The sequence below is a fragment of the Ursus americanus genome, chromosome 7 (assembly GCF_024610735.1).
Source record: "Ursus americanus isolate L20-20 chromosome 7, mUrsAme1.1.p, whole genome shotgun sequence".
NCBI lineage: Eukaryota > Metazoa > Chordata > Mammalia > Carnivora > Ursidae > Ursus > Ursus americanus.
Window position 1 is genome coordinate 13,123,167 of NC_142133.1, and position 16,840 is coordinate 13,140,006.

The following is a 16,840-nucleotide window of genomic DNA, read 5'->3' on the forward strand; positions in this document are numbered from 1 at the left end:
AAGCTGGTCCCGGTGAATGACTACAGTGGGGTTAGAATCTGGCGCTGTGAGTGGCTGCATTCCTAAGGGGCAAAGGGACTGCCAGGGAGTTCATATTAATTAGTAGTAGAAAGCATTCCCTTCTTTCCCTCCACACACGGCCATTCCACTCAGACCTCATAACATGTCATGGATTGGCTGTGGAGGGACTTGGGAAAAGCAGGGCTTTGAATTCCCCAACCTCCTGAGAACCGGGAATATTTATCCAGGGTTGAGCCAGGGTGGCTGGTGAGTTCCAAAAGCCACAGCCTGGGGCTTATAAAGCCAGCGCACAGCTTGCCTTGTGATACTGCTGCCCTTCTGTCAGGCTGTGAAGCAATCCTGCGGAGGCCCCTTGGTTCTGTTCAGGGCCCTCATGACAGACAGTTCACAGTAGTGCAGACAAGGGGACAGTGCTAGGGAGCCTCTCTCCTGGCCAGTGTTCAATGGGGAATTCTATCAGGACATGGCATTCCAAAGCTGCTACTTTCGGGACATGTTCAACCACGCAGCAGAAGGCAAATCCCCCTCTAGTCTTTTCAAGTTTTCCCTAAGTCCGGTTTTTATTCTGGCTATGAATTAAATTCTGATGTCTTAAATCATGCAGAAAAAAAAGTGGGCAGAAAGTGATTGAATTATATTAATTATATAGCATTGAAGCACAGCTAGAAAACAAGAATTATATTTCTTAAGTTTCTCTTCACTAGACTTATGCAGGTTATAATTAGTATTAAATGAATTTCACTTTTCATTTCATCCAAGCTGAAATGAAGCTGAGCCTTAAACTCTGGCTTTATAGGAAAAAAGATTCTTCTGGGAAAAAAAAAAAAAGAATAAACAGTTAAGCAAAAAACAACCCACATTACTTATCCATCACCCGAAAGGACAGCCTTAAGGGACTGACTTGTTTAGTGTTCGAAAATATTTTCTACCCACTGCTTTGTAAATTATTTTCTTGTCTGTGTGACACATCCTTCAGTAACAATTCAGCTTTTCCTTGGCTACCTAGATATATTTCCATAGTTTCTACCCAAACAGATGGCCTTTTCCTGTACGACTGTAATAATCAAACAGGAGATGCTTATTTACATAGCAGCACCCTTCATACAAATATATATTTTTGTTAATGGTCTGGACATTGTAGAGATGGAAGAGAAAAATCTCACTCACGTGGGCCCGCCTAATTTTGATTTTGTGATTATTTAGACTGAGGCCAAGCCGAAGTTTACCTTTGGGACTGAGAGTTTTCATTTAAAGTTAGGGGAAATGTGGCCATCTCTTGGGGACTGGTGGTCAGGACATGAACATCCCAGACCAGGAATTCTCGGCTACAAAAGAAAAAAACAACCCAGCGGGCACATCTAGCTCTCAGCGTGCCTCCCAGAGGGTTTTGGCTAGCAGTTTTTGGTTAATGAAGGAGGGAGGTGGGTCTGTGCACTTGAAAAATGCAGAAGTAAGAAAGAAGGGCAGGGGGCGGTGGATTTCAACCCACCTTAGAGACCTTGGGCTGTGGGTTATCAACTACGATATAGCAACCAGATGAGACGGGTATCCACCCATTGGAGCAGCTCCCCAAAGTTACTATATGCAGTTTGGAGCAATGAAACTTTCATTCCATAACAGGCCATAGTCTGAACACTTCATGATTCAGACTGGCCATTTTTCCAGATAAGTTTAGGATTACCACAGAAGAAAAGGTTGACAATTTTTTTAAAATTTCAACATGTACTAATAGCTTTGTGATTCTGTCTTCTTTCTAAGAGAATGAAAAGAGGATGATCAAGTAAGCTACTGTGTGTCAAAGTCTTATATAAACGTCTGTTGCTGTAAGTTTTTTTCTTTTTCTTTCAACAACTCTGAAGGTTTGCAAAGTTCTGTGAAGTTTCGCTCGTGGAAATGGAAGATGGTAGAGACAGATGAAAAATCTGTTCTCTAACAGTTTAAAAGTTATGCAGAAGAAGCAGCCCACAAATAATCTCATTAAGACTTTATGCTTCTTGGGCCTCAAGACGCCTTTTCTCTTTGCTAAGACACTGACAACTGTGCAATGACCCATGATTTCCTATTATAAGGAAAATTTCTTTTGTAAGAAAGTCTCAGTATTTCTCAAGAATCTCAGAACTTCAGTTGAGCCAGTTTTATTTAGCAACCTGTCACAACCACTTGGGCTTAACTGCGAGCTTTTTCTTCCTTTTCCACTGATTTCAGATTAGAAAAATCCAACCACTGCCAAGGCAATGCCCAAGGTGGGGTGGGGGTGGGGGAGGAGATCTCAAGATCTCAAGAAAGCACAGTAAGACCAATGTTTGTTCTTCAAAATTGCAGGTTAATTTGGGCACGCTGAGAACTAACTTGTCATGTAGCATCATAAACAGATGAGTGGTGTTAAGTACTAGTGTAGCTAGCGAGTGGCAAAGAGCCTGGGTTCTACAGCCAGGCTCCCTGGTTCAAATCCCAGCCTTATCGCTTCCTAGCAGTATGACCTAGGGTACATTTCTAAACTTTCTATGGCCCAACCTGTCCTCTCTGTAGGATGGGGATAATAACATTACAGACCTCACAGTGTTGTCTTGATGATTAAATGAGTCAATATGTATCAAGTCCTAAAACAGTGCCTGGCCCATAGTTAAACATTTGCTAATTATTATCATTTTTTTAAAACATTTTATTTATTTATTCGACAGAGAGAGACAGCCAGAGAGAGAGGGAACACAAGCAGGGGGAGTGGGAGAGGAAGAAGCAGGCTCATAGCAGAAGAGCCTGATGTGAGGCTCGATCCCAGAACGCCGGGATCACACCCTGAGCCAAAGGCAGACGCTCAACCGCTGGGCCACCCAGGCGCCCCGCTAATTATTATCATTTATCACTAATTTGATGGAAAAAATCAGAGCAAAGAGAGGGACCAAGAAGCAGCATACCACAAGGGATACCCCATTATGCCAAAAATCTTTTTTTTTTTTTTTAAGATTTTATTTATTTATTCGACAGAGATAGAGACAGCCAGCGAGAGAGGGAACACAAGCAGGGGGAGTGGGAGAGGAAGAAGCAAGCTCATAGCAGCGGAGCCTGATGTGGGGCTCGATCCCATAACGCCGGAATCACGCCCTGAGCCGAAGGCAGACGCTTAACCGCTGTGCCACCCAGGCGCCCCTCTTTTTTTTTTTTTAAGTGAGAAATCCAACTGCTTCACCAGTGGCACTCCAATTTCTCTCTCTCTTTTTTTTTAAGATTTTATTTATTTATTTGACAGAGATAGAGACAGCCAGCGAGAGAGAGGGAACACAAGCAGGGGGAGTGGGAGAGGAAGAAGCAGGCTCCCAGCGGAGGAGCCTGATGTGGGGCTCGATCCCATAACGCCAGGATCACGCCCTGAGCCGAAGGCAGACGCTTAACCGCTGTGCCACCCAGGCGCCCCTCATTATGCCAAAAATCTTATCTGTCTGGTGCTCCACTGTATTTCTATTTGTGCTTGACGTACCACTGATGTTTGCAGTAAATATCTGTTGAGTAAGTGAATACATGAATCAATCCTTATAGACTGACTCCTGAATGAATCACATTTTTACTGTGGACATATGATGCTTACTCCTTCTGGGCCTTGGCTTTTCCATCTCCAAAGAAAGGTACCAACACCTGTCACTTCCTATCTCAAACTGATGATCATCAACACGAGAAAAAAAAGCAAATCATTTCAAACTTACTGGAGGGATATCAAAAGTCAATGACTTTTATTTTTTTTTTTAAGATTTTATTTATTTATTTAACAGAGAGAGACAGCCAGCGAGAGAGGGACACAGGCAGGGGGAGTGGGAGAGGAAGAAGCAGGCTCCTAGCGGAGAAGCCTGATGTGGGGCTCGATCCCGGAACACCGGGATCACGCTCTGAGCCGAAGGCAGACGCTTAACCGCTGCGCCACCCAGGCACCCCAAAAGTCAATGACTTTTTAAACCAATGTTTCTTTGTTACTGAGTATGCATGAGCACAGCCAATGACATCAGGAGGATCCTTGTGATACCCTGAGTCCTGACTTGAACATGTTTCCTTTCAAGAAGTCCTCTGACTTCAGCTGGCCAGGTGGAAAGTGATGTTAGATGTCGTGCTAGGCCCTAAGAGATGGCTGTCCAAGTCTTCCAGTGCGGAGGAATTACCTGGGGGCTTGTTTTGAAATTGCTGACTTTCAGGTGTCTGTGAGGACAGGCAGAAGGAGGTGGCCAGTGGAACACTCAATCTATGATTCTGGACAAGTTCTAGATCTAGGACATCACTGTACGTGAGGAGCAACCACAGACAGTGCATGCAAAGTGCGGCACACCAATATTTGGGAGGCAGCAGGAGGAAGGGGTTCTGCCAGAGGAGGAGGATGTAATGGCCAAAGAAGGCCAGAGAGGAAAGAGCGTCACAAAGAAGGGAATGTGCAATAGTGTCAAATTCCAGAGAAAGGTAAAGAAAGATGTGCTCTGAAAACGATCCAGTGGCTTCTGGGACTAGGTCACTCCTGTTGCATCTTTGCAGGGACAGCTGCAGTGAAGCGGTGGAAGAAGCATCCAGTAGTTTAAGGAATGAATAAGAGGGGAGGAAGTGGAGCCTGCCAACACAGAAAACCTTCCCCAAGTGTCTGGCTATACAACTATAGAACTATGGTAGGAGATAGAGTGGGCACCTCCCGAAGAGTCTAGGCCTGTTGGCCTGTTTTCTCTTGCAAATGGGAGGTGATGAAAGTAAGGGCATTGGGTTTGGGCAACGACACGAACTAGGCCCTCAGTAAATATATTTAATGGACAGTTGATTAATGGACAGTAAATATATTTAAATGGACAGTTCAACTGGTGACAAAGAGCACTCACAACATAAAGTAGAAGACAAGAATAAATGGTGAAGAAGGGAATATCTGTAACTGGCGTGGAGGGGAAGAAAGATGAGCAGTCAAGAGTCTCAACGCTCGGGGTGCCTGGGTAGCGCAGTCGTTGGGCGTCTGCCTTCGGCTCAGGGCGTGATCCCGGAGTTCCGGGATCGAGTCCCACATCAGGCTCCTCGGCTGGGAGCCTGCTTCTTCCTCTCCCACTCCCCTGCTGTGTTCCCTCTCTCTCGCTGGTTGTCTCTCTCTCTGTCACATAAATAAATTAAAAAAATTAAAAAAAAAAAAGAGTCTCAATGCTCAAGGTGAGTAAGGAAAATAAAATACGAAGGAAAGAGTAAAAGGATATGAGGATGAATGCATCTTGTACAGCTGACGTGACTAATGTAGCTTGTTTTAACTAGAAGATTATAAATAGACTGGTAAGGGTCAAGGCCCAGAGGAGAGGGAGGAAAAAAACTGTGCCAGTCAGGGAAAGATATTCCAAACACTCTGGGTCATTATTTTCCCCTGTCCTCATTTTAAGCCTACTATAATTCATCTTTGCCTTCCTACTCTTATTCCCTAATTCGTATTTGCTGCCTAAAGAGAAAGACATACATTTTTTATCTTAAAATGTTCTTTACTATGGAGGATAAGATGACCGCCTATCAGTTGACATTTGGGGCTTGCTACCGTCAAAGCCTTCAATTCAGCATTAAAAATGCCTGCTGAGCACCCTGGCTATAATTCTTGAGAAAATAATTAAGACCAAGGAAATAAAAGCTCCTTAGGGAAGGTATCATTAAAATATTTTAAAATTTAAATATTACTATGTTTGTAATAGTTTTCCTACAACTATTATTATTTCCACATGCCTTAAATGTATAACTTGGAGCAAATACTGTCCTTTATTAAAATTAGCAAAGTGTCTCCATCAGTTTCCCTTGTTAAGCAGCAAACCATGTATTTTGTAAATTTCCCGGGTCACCCTTGATTCAAGTAAAAGCAAAGCTCTTTATAATGACTTCTGAGTTATGAATCATAAAACTCTCTATCAATCTTTCCCTTGTTAGATCCAACCGTCTACAGAGTAGAGAGCCTGACTTTTCTCTCGTCTTGCATGAGGGATTTCTAAAGGTCCTCAAGATAGCAGACTGAATTCCCTTATTCTTTTCCCCTTGCTACTTGGGAAAGCTTTCTGAACTTCTCCAAGAGCACTGGTGCTCCTCCCCTTGTTTATAGGACCTTGGTCCTTTATAGCCCTTGGTCCTTAGTGTATGTGTCACATAATTCAGTGGTTAAAATTCAGTATGTCAGGTGCACAAGCATGGGTTTATCTCACTAGCTAGACTGCAAGTTCTTCAAGGATGAAGACCTTCTTTCTTTACTTTGCATCTTACCCAAGACCTACCACTGGCTAGGTATGCAATAGATGTTTAACAACTACTTTGTCATCTATTAACTGATTGGATTTTAACTTTGAGAGTGAATGGCGGCAATAGGTCATGGATTATCATCATTGTAAAAAATTTCACCTAAGAATGAAGCTGTTTGCAGATCAAATCACTTGTTCTAACTTGACCTGAACTGGCCTGTCGAAGTAACAGATAACACTGAAGGAAAGCTGGTCCGTACAAGTTTTGTTTTTTTAGCTTGCTTTGTCAATGCATTCCATAAGAGGTGAACTCCTCATTCCTTTCGCTCAAAAACATATTTAGAAAATGGTCTTAAAGAGATCTGGCACCAGAGATGAAGTTGGCCAGGCCCCTCTCTAGGAACTAAAAGATAAAAATCAGTGACAGATGACAGAGCATCCTTTTATACCAGTACTCTTTGCAAAAAAGCTGCACGATGCAGGAAACACGATTTCATTCCACATGCTGAACCTCAGCTACCCTTGGGGTAGAATTCAGAAATTCAGAAGGCCGTGAGCACAACACTCCCCACACAGCACTAAGTAGGCAGGGCCACAGCAGAAAGGAGACGGAGCAGATAGCTGCCCGAACTGTGATTTCACCAGCATTAGGAAACAACCTTCCCAGTCCTGCTTTTTGGTCCTCCCCCGTGTAAGGCCCCAAACTCCAAAACCAACTTTCATTGCTGTATTTCAAAATGTATGTCTCTGTAATACAACAAATAGCCCCAAGGAAGGTAACGACCAGGGTCATTTACGCATCTGTATGAAAAGAAGAAGGCAGCACAGGTTTGGCTTATAGGCAAAGAGGAAAATGGAGCAGCTGGAAACCCCTGAGCAGAACGGAACATGTGCACCTTGACCATCTTGCCCAAAGCCTGAGCTGGTATTGGAGTCACACTAGGAAAGCCACAGGTCAGAGTTTCCCGCACTGATGGGATGGCAGTTCCCTTCTTTCATCCAACCATAGCTGGCAGATCAGGATGATATAGGGACATTCTTAACCTTTAACCCCAATCTCACAGGCTTACAGAATTTAGCAGTAACCACAGGAGGGGTGGAGTTCTGGACCTCCAGGAGGGCCAGGTGGGGACAAGTCTTACATTAACAGCACCGGCAAAGACCTATTCTCAACTGTCTTTCTTCTTGTCATGGGCTAAGCTCAGGGACTCTTGTGTTCTCTCTATATAGGCATCTGTGTCCAAAGAAGAGCCTCCAGGAAGTCTGGACAACAAAGAGTTATCTATTTTAATCACTTTTCAGAAAAGCATCTCTCTGACTTTTCTCAAAGACTCAGATGTTCCTTGTACTTGTCAGAAAACAAATGTGGTTTAAGCCAACATCTGGAATGGAGAAAAATATAGCAACCACAAAAAAGATAATTAAATTAATAAGGAATGCTTTTCAGACATAACATCCCATAGGCCAAAAAAGTGTTTTCAGAACTCTCCAGAACGAAGTTATAGAAGTTACTTAGAAGCTAAATTTAAGTGAATTAACTGCTGGAGGGCACCATGCAGGAGCAGACCACTGTGACCCTGTGGGCCATGCTAAGAATGGCACCCCAACTTTTCTTTGGGAGACAGAGGAGCCCATAAATAAAAATGTACAAATAACATGTTACAGTTTCAGAGGCAGGCTTATCATTTCCTTCACCGCCCATTTGGAATCTACATCTAGGCTGTTCAGCTGTTCCAAAGTAAGACATCTCAAAAAGATGCCCTGCTGGTCACCTAGCTCAACCTCAGGTGTACCGCAGAAAGCCAGCGTGTGGTCAGTTTTCCTTGAATACTTTCAATGACCAGCGGCTCAGTGTTATGAAATCTGCTCAATCCCTTGACGGAGAATGCTAACTTTCACAAAATTCTTCTTTATATTAAAATCTGAACTCTATCTCTTACTTTTCCCTTGGCAGCACGAGCAAGAAATTACGTGCCTTCTGCCATATGGCAGCCTCTCAAGTATGTAAAGACCATTACCATGCTGCCTCTGACTAAGTCTTTTCCAGTTTAACTATTTCCAGATGTTTAGCTTCCTCCTCATCTTGGTTATCTCCTCTGGGTAAATATTGGTTTATCAGTGACCCTCCTAAAATGGGAAGCCCAGAGCAGAATAACAGAATAAGCACAATGATGTAGGTTTCCTCTGACCAGGAGAGTTCAGGGGGACTACAGTCTTCACTATCTGGAAACAGCAACTGTGTCACACTGCTTCCTCAGGACTCACCAGGAAATGCCATTTCCTAAGATTTTTTTCATAAAAACTGCTAGAGAGCCAGACAGCTCTCATCCTGTATATACATAATTTTGCCTTTTCTTTAGAAAATCAAGAATATGACACATATCTCTATTAAAAGACATCTTGATAATCTCAGCCCATCAATCCAGGCTTCCAAGGCTATTCTGAATCTTATTTTTAAATGATGGACAATGTCAGACATATCAAATAACAAAGAGTATACAAAATAATATGACAATCAACCACTTGCCCAGAATCTAGCTTAAGAAGACATCACAAATAACACTGAAGCTCCTAGTATATGCTTCCTCAATTTTTTTTTTTTAAAGATTTTATTTATTTGACAGAGAGAGAAACAGCCAGCGAGAGAGGGAACACAGTTAGGGGGAGTGGGAGAGGAAGAAGCAGGCTCCCAGCAGAGGAGCCTGATGTGGGGCTCGATCCCGGAACGCCAGGATCACGCCCTGAGCCGAAGGCAGACGCTTAACCGCTGTGCCACCCAGGCGCCCCTGCTTCCTCAATTTTATCCCTTTCTTCCCAGCCACACAGAAATAACGGCCACTAACCTCAGTTTGTGTTTGTCACTCCCAGGCTTAAAGACTGTTTTGAATTTTGATTCCATCACCACTTATATTTATGTTATATACAAACCTGATAAGCATACAATCTAGTCTGTGTTCATTTAAGTAAGTAAGTCAAATGTTATTTGAATAAAGCGGCATTGTCATCATCTATCAGACTGGTAATCCCATCAAAACAGTGAGGTGACTCAGGCATGACTTATTCTGAGGGAATCCTTACTCAACCTCAGCAAACAAAGTGTAAAGCTTTTGCAACTAATACATTGAATGATCCAGTCTAAAACCATCAGTATCAATACAATTGTTTGGTCACTGGTAAAATATGCATTTTCCCTTCTCTTTTGAAATTCCTTCTGCAAGCTCCCAGCAGAAACGATTGCCATCCCACATTTCCCCTGAATTACTGACATGGTTCTAGGCTCACATGTACCTGGGGCTATAAGTTACCTAGGTCTAGGGATTTGCCTTCGTCAACAGGACAACACAATGCTCTTTTTTTTTTTTTTTTTTTTAAATCTGCTTCCCTATATCTGGCTTCAGGGCCTTCCTTCCAGTTAACTGGTTGGGACAAGCCAAAGCAGGAGTTTAAAAAGTCTGCCCTCTTTCTATCACCACCAACCCCTTCTTCTTTATAGAATTTTTCTTAAAAAACAAACCAAAGAGCCTTTTATCTGCTATTTTGTAAGCAGTATTAGCCCCATTATACAGACTGACAGCCTGAAGCACCCAGGGGCCCTCCTATTCATGCCATAATAATCTGGAAGGCTTGCATATAGATAGTTCTATGACTTTCAGCAGAAAAATGACATCTTCCTCCTTCCCTCCTTCTTCTATTCTTATCAATCCAGGCTCCTCTCATTTGGCGCTAAAGCCTGCAGCAGGGTAGCTGTGAGGTGGGCCTCCAGGGCAAGTTTGCTGGACAGCAGTCAGGGCAAAGGGGCTCAGAGGCCAGGAAGGACTCAGCTCACAGGCCCATGAAGCCAGAGAGGACCTAGGCAATATTCAGTACTTTAACCTGATAGATAAGGAAACAGAGGGTCAGTGAGGTGAAGTCAAAATAAAAGTAAATGTCAGAGCTCATACTGGAACACAAGACTCCGCAAAGGCCAGGTAAAACACAAGACCCAGCTGAGTTTCCTTTCTACATAACCGGTAAGCAGTGGGATATGAAACGTGGCTCTAATCCTGTAGGACTAGGGGTCCCTAGGACTTCACAGATACACAGATCTGCTAGGAGACCAAATGTCTCAATTTGCAATTACGTTCATTTCTAGGTTAATAATTCAGTCTCTGTGCCCAAACCTGGGTGAGGCAGAGAAGGGGACCAAAGAACAAAAACAAACCGAAAAACCAAGAGTGGCTTCTGCATGGAAACAGGTTAAGATATATTTGGAGAGAGTAAGCACCGAGCATACAAATTAGTTATTTATGACACAGCAGTGATGAATGGTAGGATAAGAGGTTAAAGTAACAAATGCTATAGCCATTCAGAGGGAGAGATGAGCTGGGGCTGAATTGAAGAGAAAGGGAGGAGGGCATGTCTTCCTTCCCAGCAGTGTTTCAACCGCTTTCTGCCTGTTTCTCTCTCTATAAGGCAAAGCCGACCCTCTACTTATCTACAAGGATTCTGGGAAGACAGAGCAGATGGAAATGTGCCATGCAGCCCTGAAGGGGAGTTCCTGGTATTACAATCATATACGAGGGTAGAAGCCATCTAACGCCTACTGCAAAAACCCCAACTCTACATCATGGAAAACCAGTTCCTTCAACTCCACAACCTGAACAAGAAGTAATGTGGTAATCCTTGAATTAGGTAACTTTCAAGGACAAGAAAACAAGGGCCAATATTATTCCTCAATATCACAGGCTTGAAGGGCCTAACTTAGTATTTGTATCTCCTACACTTCCTCCCTTTTTAAGACTGGTACAATCCAAAGGTCCATGAAATGTTTTTTAAATGTACAAAACATATATTTTCCAATTTTTTTTTTATTCTTGGCTGGATTTTTCAATATCTCAACTATAAAAGTGTCCACAGCATAGGTCCCAACGGGTGATTTCCACTGCCATTTAATTAAGATTGTATTGTTATCAGCACTTCAATATTTTTCAGAGAAAAGAACAGCAGATCTCACTGAAAAGTTATCTAAGGTGAACAAGGAAATTATTTTGAGGAAAGACACACCGAAAGTCATTTGCAATGAAACTAAGCCCCCAAAGGGGTGGGAGGGGGAGGTCGGGAGATCCTTTTAAAAGCATCCAAAAAATGATGAAAAGGCAGTGGAGGGGTTTCTCCCACAGGTAGTAATCCAATGCTGAGATCTGTTGTCAGCAACAACAGTGGCTTTCTGTCTCAGTGGATACCCCCCCACGGACAGGTACCACACTGGTTCTGAAAGGGTAGAGAGCCTTGCCCAAGCGTCACAGCTAGTGAGTGAGTGGCAGAGCTTAGACAGAACCAGGTCTCTTAAACCCAGCACCTTTGTTCTATCCAAGACACTATGCTGTGGCCTAGGTTTGGGGCATATGTGGTTTCCTATAGTTCTTCAATTCAAAGTTGAAACTCCCTTGTAAAAGGGAATTCAAAAGGAATACAAAGGTACATGTAGAGAGATAGTCCAGTCTCTAGAAAGCCCTAGACAAGAGAGGTATATTCAGGGAGCCAGCTGGGGTCCCTTTTAAAGCATGAGTCACTCTGCTCGGTGGTACCTGAACTGAAGGGTAAAGGGTCTTAGACAGAAGGCATCACATTTGCACGGTAAAGGGCCGTGAATCTGGATCCAGCAGAGCAGCAGGCACATAACATACACTGGATTAAAAAAGAACCTTGTAAACAAAACATTGTGATTGGGGCGCCTGGGTGGCACAGTGGTTAAAGCGTCTGCCTTCGGCTCAGGGCGTGATCCCGGCATTATGGGATCGAGCCCCACATCAGGCTCCTCCGCTATGAGCCTGCTTCTTCCCCTCCCACTCCCCCTGCTTGTGTTCCCTCTCTCGCTGGCTGTCTCTATCTCTGTCAAATAAATAAATAAAATCTTTAAAAAAAACAAAACAAAACAAAACATTGTGATTAACATTATCATTTCTGGTCCAAGATGATGCAAGTGCACACACACACATGTTGCAGAACCCAGATCAGAACCTCGAAGATCTCAGTCCACAAAGTAGATCAACAGAGATAGACGTTTATACTCCCAAATGTTGGATAAGGAACAAAAATACAAACGACATTTACAAACATCTTACGGAGAGGAAGGAAACGGCAGGTAAGGATACATAAATCAAAGGGAAATAAAAAGATGTCTTTGGGCCTTTTAATCCTCTGATGGTGCAATTCACTTCAGCACGGTTAGAGCAACCCTCGTATTACCCCCACCAGCTGAAAAACCTCTATTTAACTAAACTCAGAATATCCAAGAGCCAGATTAGACTCTTCCAAGTACATAAATTAACATTGACAATGCTACAAAAATAAAGCACCACCCACCCACTCGTGCATACACCCTTCTTTTCAGCTATTATCCCAAGTCAAAACAGCCCAATCTGTACCACCCCTAGCACCGCAAATATTGTCTAGAATGACAGGTTTTAGGATCAATCTTTCACTTCCTTCATGAAGAATTTTCTCAGAATTAATTTAAATCAAATGTGTACAGTTTTATCATATTCACTATTTTTATGGTTCATCTGTCCAGAGTGATTGTGAACATCTTAGGGTAACACAGGGTTGCCCCTGTACTAAGTTGATGAAACCCCAAACTGGGGTTTTGACTGAACTACCAAGTCTAAGATCCTTCCATTGCATGACAGAAGATGGTCAGGGTAGTTAAGCCAGCCTTCCCCAATACCTGGTCACAGACCAACTCTGAAACCTCAGGCAATGATCCTAGAGAGATGAGCCCAAGAGAATGGCTGCATCCAGTCAAGCCATCCTCGTTACCGGAAAGCAAAGCAAGGAACAGACCCCACTGATGGTGGGGACGTGACTTCTGTACCCTGAAAACAGCCTGCACTTGGATCCACCAGCTCTGGAGTTGGGCTCCTCCTCACTCCGAACTGCATCAATTTCAGGGCCCACAGACCCACTCGGTGTAGCCACTGCTCTTGGCTGCACAAAAGGAAGCTGGTTATTTTGGTGTAATGGAAAGAGTACACACAACACTCCTGACAGCCCTAGACTCTTGGGTTCATATTCTAGCTCTATAACTGGCTCGTTCTCTGAACCTCAATTTCCTCAACAGGAAAGTGGGGGTGATAACACCTCCTCTCTGAGTCGCTGTAAGCAAGATGGCTGGTTCAGTGTCGGGCAAACAGTCAAAGCTCAACAACTCTTGGTGTACTTTCTACTAACATCTCTGCTCAGAGTACTTTCTTGTTTGTTCTCTGCATTCCTGGGTTAAAATCTACTTCTTATAAACCCCTGGAATAGCCTAACCAAATACCAAGTATGACCCTACTACTGTCTAGTTTGTTAAAATCATGTGTGTAGTGGGGAGTGGGGGGGTGGAGCAGGGAGGTCTGATAATGTTTAAAATCCCAAATTTAATCCTGGTACTCAAAGTGTGATCTACAGACCAGCAGCATCAGCACTACCTGGACGTCTGTGTGAAAGGCCAGACCCTTGGGCCCCACTCCAGACCTACTGAATCCGAATTTATGAGATTCCCCAAGTGATAGGTTTACCTCTTAAAGTTTGAGGAACACTGTTCTATACCACAAATGGACACTCAACAAATAGAGCCTATCGATACTCTAAGGAATCAACTGTGGCACTTGCACTGTTGGTGGCATTCTATGAATGTTTATTCGGGTAGAAAGCAACTACTGACCAAGGCATTCTCCCTGGAAGGACAGTGTAATGGACCCCTTGTGCCTTTTGAGTTAAAAAACAACCAAACAAGCGATACACCAAGGACAGTGGCTTTATAGCAATATTTAAATCTTCTATATTAATGCAATCTTTGTTATATAATAAGTGCTCTGAACAGAATCGGTAATATGGGCATTCAGATTACATGTAGACTCTAAATAACAGGAAGGATACTTTCAACGTAGTAATTTCTGGTTTCTAGGGTGCAACACATAACAGATTGATTAGTAATAAGCTTCCACAAATTGAATGTTCTCAACACAGGATGACAAAGTTCTAAAGCATGTCCTTCTGTGATTCTGAGCATGTGCCTTTCCTCCCCACCCCATCAGCCTTCTGAAACTTTTTTCAGTTCTTTCCAGTTACATGTGAAAGTACAATTTTTAAATGCTCCTGAAAGTAAAATTTACAACCCAAATTCCTAAAATGAATCACCAAATGCTGGATCCGGGAGACTGGTGACTTTGTGTATCAGGAAACAAAAACCCAATCTGAGCGAGTCATCTCTGTGATCAGAGATAACACAGCCACCGCCAGAGCTTGGTGCAAACAAATGGCTGCTGCAATCACATGCCAGCATCTCGTGTTTAATGGTTTCTCACATTAAAATGCACCAGTCAGCTCTGTGAAACCAGGAAGTGGAACCCAGGGCGCCACATAAACAACAAACACATTCTCTTGAGTCTGGTGTACTTAACGTTCTGCTCTAAGTCTACCTCAGGTTTTGGCAGATAAATAAAAATGAAAGTGCTGCTTTATCGAGACGTAAGCAGAAAGGTAAAAGCTAACTAATATGACTGGGCTTCTGAAATGTCCCATAAGAAAATTTTTAAGACTTTTTGGAGGCCTATTTATTGAGGGCTATGATCGAAAATGAAAAATGTGATCAGGAGCTGGCAAATCACCTCAGAAACTGTAACAGAGGAAGTGGCAATAGGCTCTAGAGCAGAAAAGCCTGTCACCATCTGGTTCCACGTATAATCTGTACGCACGCTTTCTCTCAGGTGCTCGAGGCTGGAAACTTGTGCCACACAGCACGGCCAGCTAGCTGCTACCCCTTGCACCCACTAGCAAACTCCTCCAGAGAGAAGGGACAAATGTCCTCTTCAACCCTTGGACAGGGGCTCTAATGCCAGGACCAAGTCTGCCTCCGGCTGGCTAGGCTCAACACAGGAATAAAGCAAATACCCAGGCTATGTTTTGCAAAAGCAGGCATCTCCTAACAACACCACACATCCGTCAGCATGCAGAGTGACAAGGGAACATTACTTAAACAGTGGCTATGGCTACGGGCTTCTGCACCCATGAGAGAAGCACTTTCCCCTGAAACCCTGGAGACCAGCTGGGGGCAATGGCAATAGCCCCCAGGCCCTTGCTTTCACAAGACTCCTCCCAAAGTAAAAAACAAAACAAAAACAAAAACAAAAACCAACTGTACTTTCTGAAATAACAACAAGGTAACATATATAGCCCCCATATGGCCCCCGTGCCCACTGCATTATTTCCGCGAAGCACACACTACCTCATAATGAAGGGAATGAAAGGCGCCATGCTGAGAGCAGAGTTGGTGCCGTCCATCGGGGAAGGGTAGAGTCTTCCCAACACCAGAAGTAAGAGAAACATGCTTGGATGACGGTTGAGTTCTCCCGTATCACTGAAACAAAAGTTATTGTACATAAAAGATTTAAAATTTAAGAGGTGAGACACAAAGCATTTTCTCATTAAATGATTATGAATATAAAGTGAGACTCTCTATAATCAGAAGATCGTTTCCCCTTTTTCGTTTTTTTCCCGTCCATTCATTTCATATATTCCTAATGTGCAAATAAGGAAGGGCTACTGGCAAAGCCATGGATTGGGCTCCAGCACACGATTCTCTTCTCAAAGCTAATTGTTAGTTCGTGTCTGTGTTTTGATTTGAGCTGTTCATACAGCAGAAAGGAGTTCCACAGTATGAAATGTGAAACTTTCAACAGCCAAATGTACTTATGAAAGCTTGAACGGTCACCTACTGGGGCCAGAAAAGCCTCTCTGGACAAATTACTAATGTGAGGAAATGCAACATAAACAGAAGTAAAATTCATTGATGTTGTTTTACTTCCCCAATACAGATAATGAGTGTAAATTCATATCAAGTGCAAGTTTGGCTAGAAGAATAAAAAGGCAGATGTTCTAAGACGCCATTCTAAAAATTCCACTATTGGTACAGGATGTGATTGAAAGGACAATGATATACTTTTCTTTGTGCCCTGATCAGATGGGAAGCCCTCTCTGAACGGCTTTATTTTGTTTCTAGGGTCAGGCACGCCAGTGCCATTTCTGGTCACAGGTGACCAGACCAGCCAGCTATTTGCTTACTCTCACAATGGTCAACTGCAGGAGGCCAGTAAGAAACAATGGCTGGTGTTTGTGACAGCAAACTCAGTATGTAAACACAGAGATTTTTAAATATCATGGGAAGAAAATGCTTTTTAGAAGAAATCGCCACATGTTTCTAAGAAGCTAAAAATGTTCACTGAAAACAGAATTTGAAAAATCAACATAAAACAGGATCTTAAAAATAAAAAATATATTATAAAAACAGGGTATTAGGGGTGCCTGGGTGGCTCAGTCAGTTAAGCATCTGGCTCTTGATTTCGGCTCAGGTCATGATCTCAGAGTCGTAAGCGCTCCAGGTCTGCCTCTGTGCTTGGACCCTGCTTAAGATTCTCTCTCTCCCTCTCGCTCCCCCACCCCCCACCTCTATAAAAAACAAAACCAAAACCAAAACAGGATTTTATACAACTTTTCAGGTACAAATCTACTGTAGAGAGTCAGGCAACAGGATGTAATAAAGAAGCACTTTTTAAAAAATCCATCTAAGTTACAAGGAAGGAGTTGAT

The 16,840-nt window shown here is 43.1% G+C and overlaps 1 protein-coding gene across 4 annotated transcripts in view; it reads right to left on the bottom strand.

Moving 5' to 3' along the window:
• Positions 1-16,840, bottom strand: part of THADA (THADA armadillo repeat containing) — a 317,055-nt gene that overhangs the window by 164,793 nt on the left and 135,422 nt on the right. For all 4 annotated transcript variants that reach the window (XM_045771620.2, XM_087863353.1, XM_087863352.1 and 1 more), the window contains one exon: positions 15,481-15,612. In XM_045771620.2, coding sequence (XP_045627576.2) covers positions 15,481-15,612 — 132 coding nt within the window. The remainder of the gene's footprint in view (positions 1-15,480; positions 15,613-16,840) is intronic.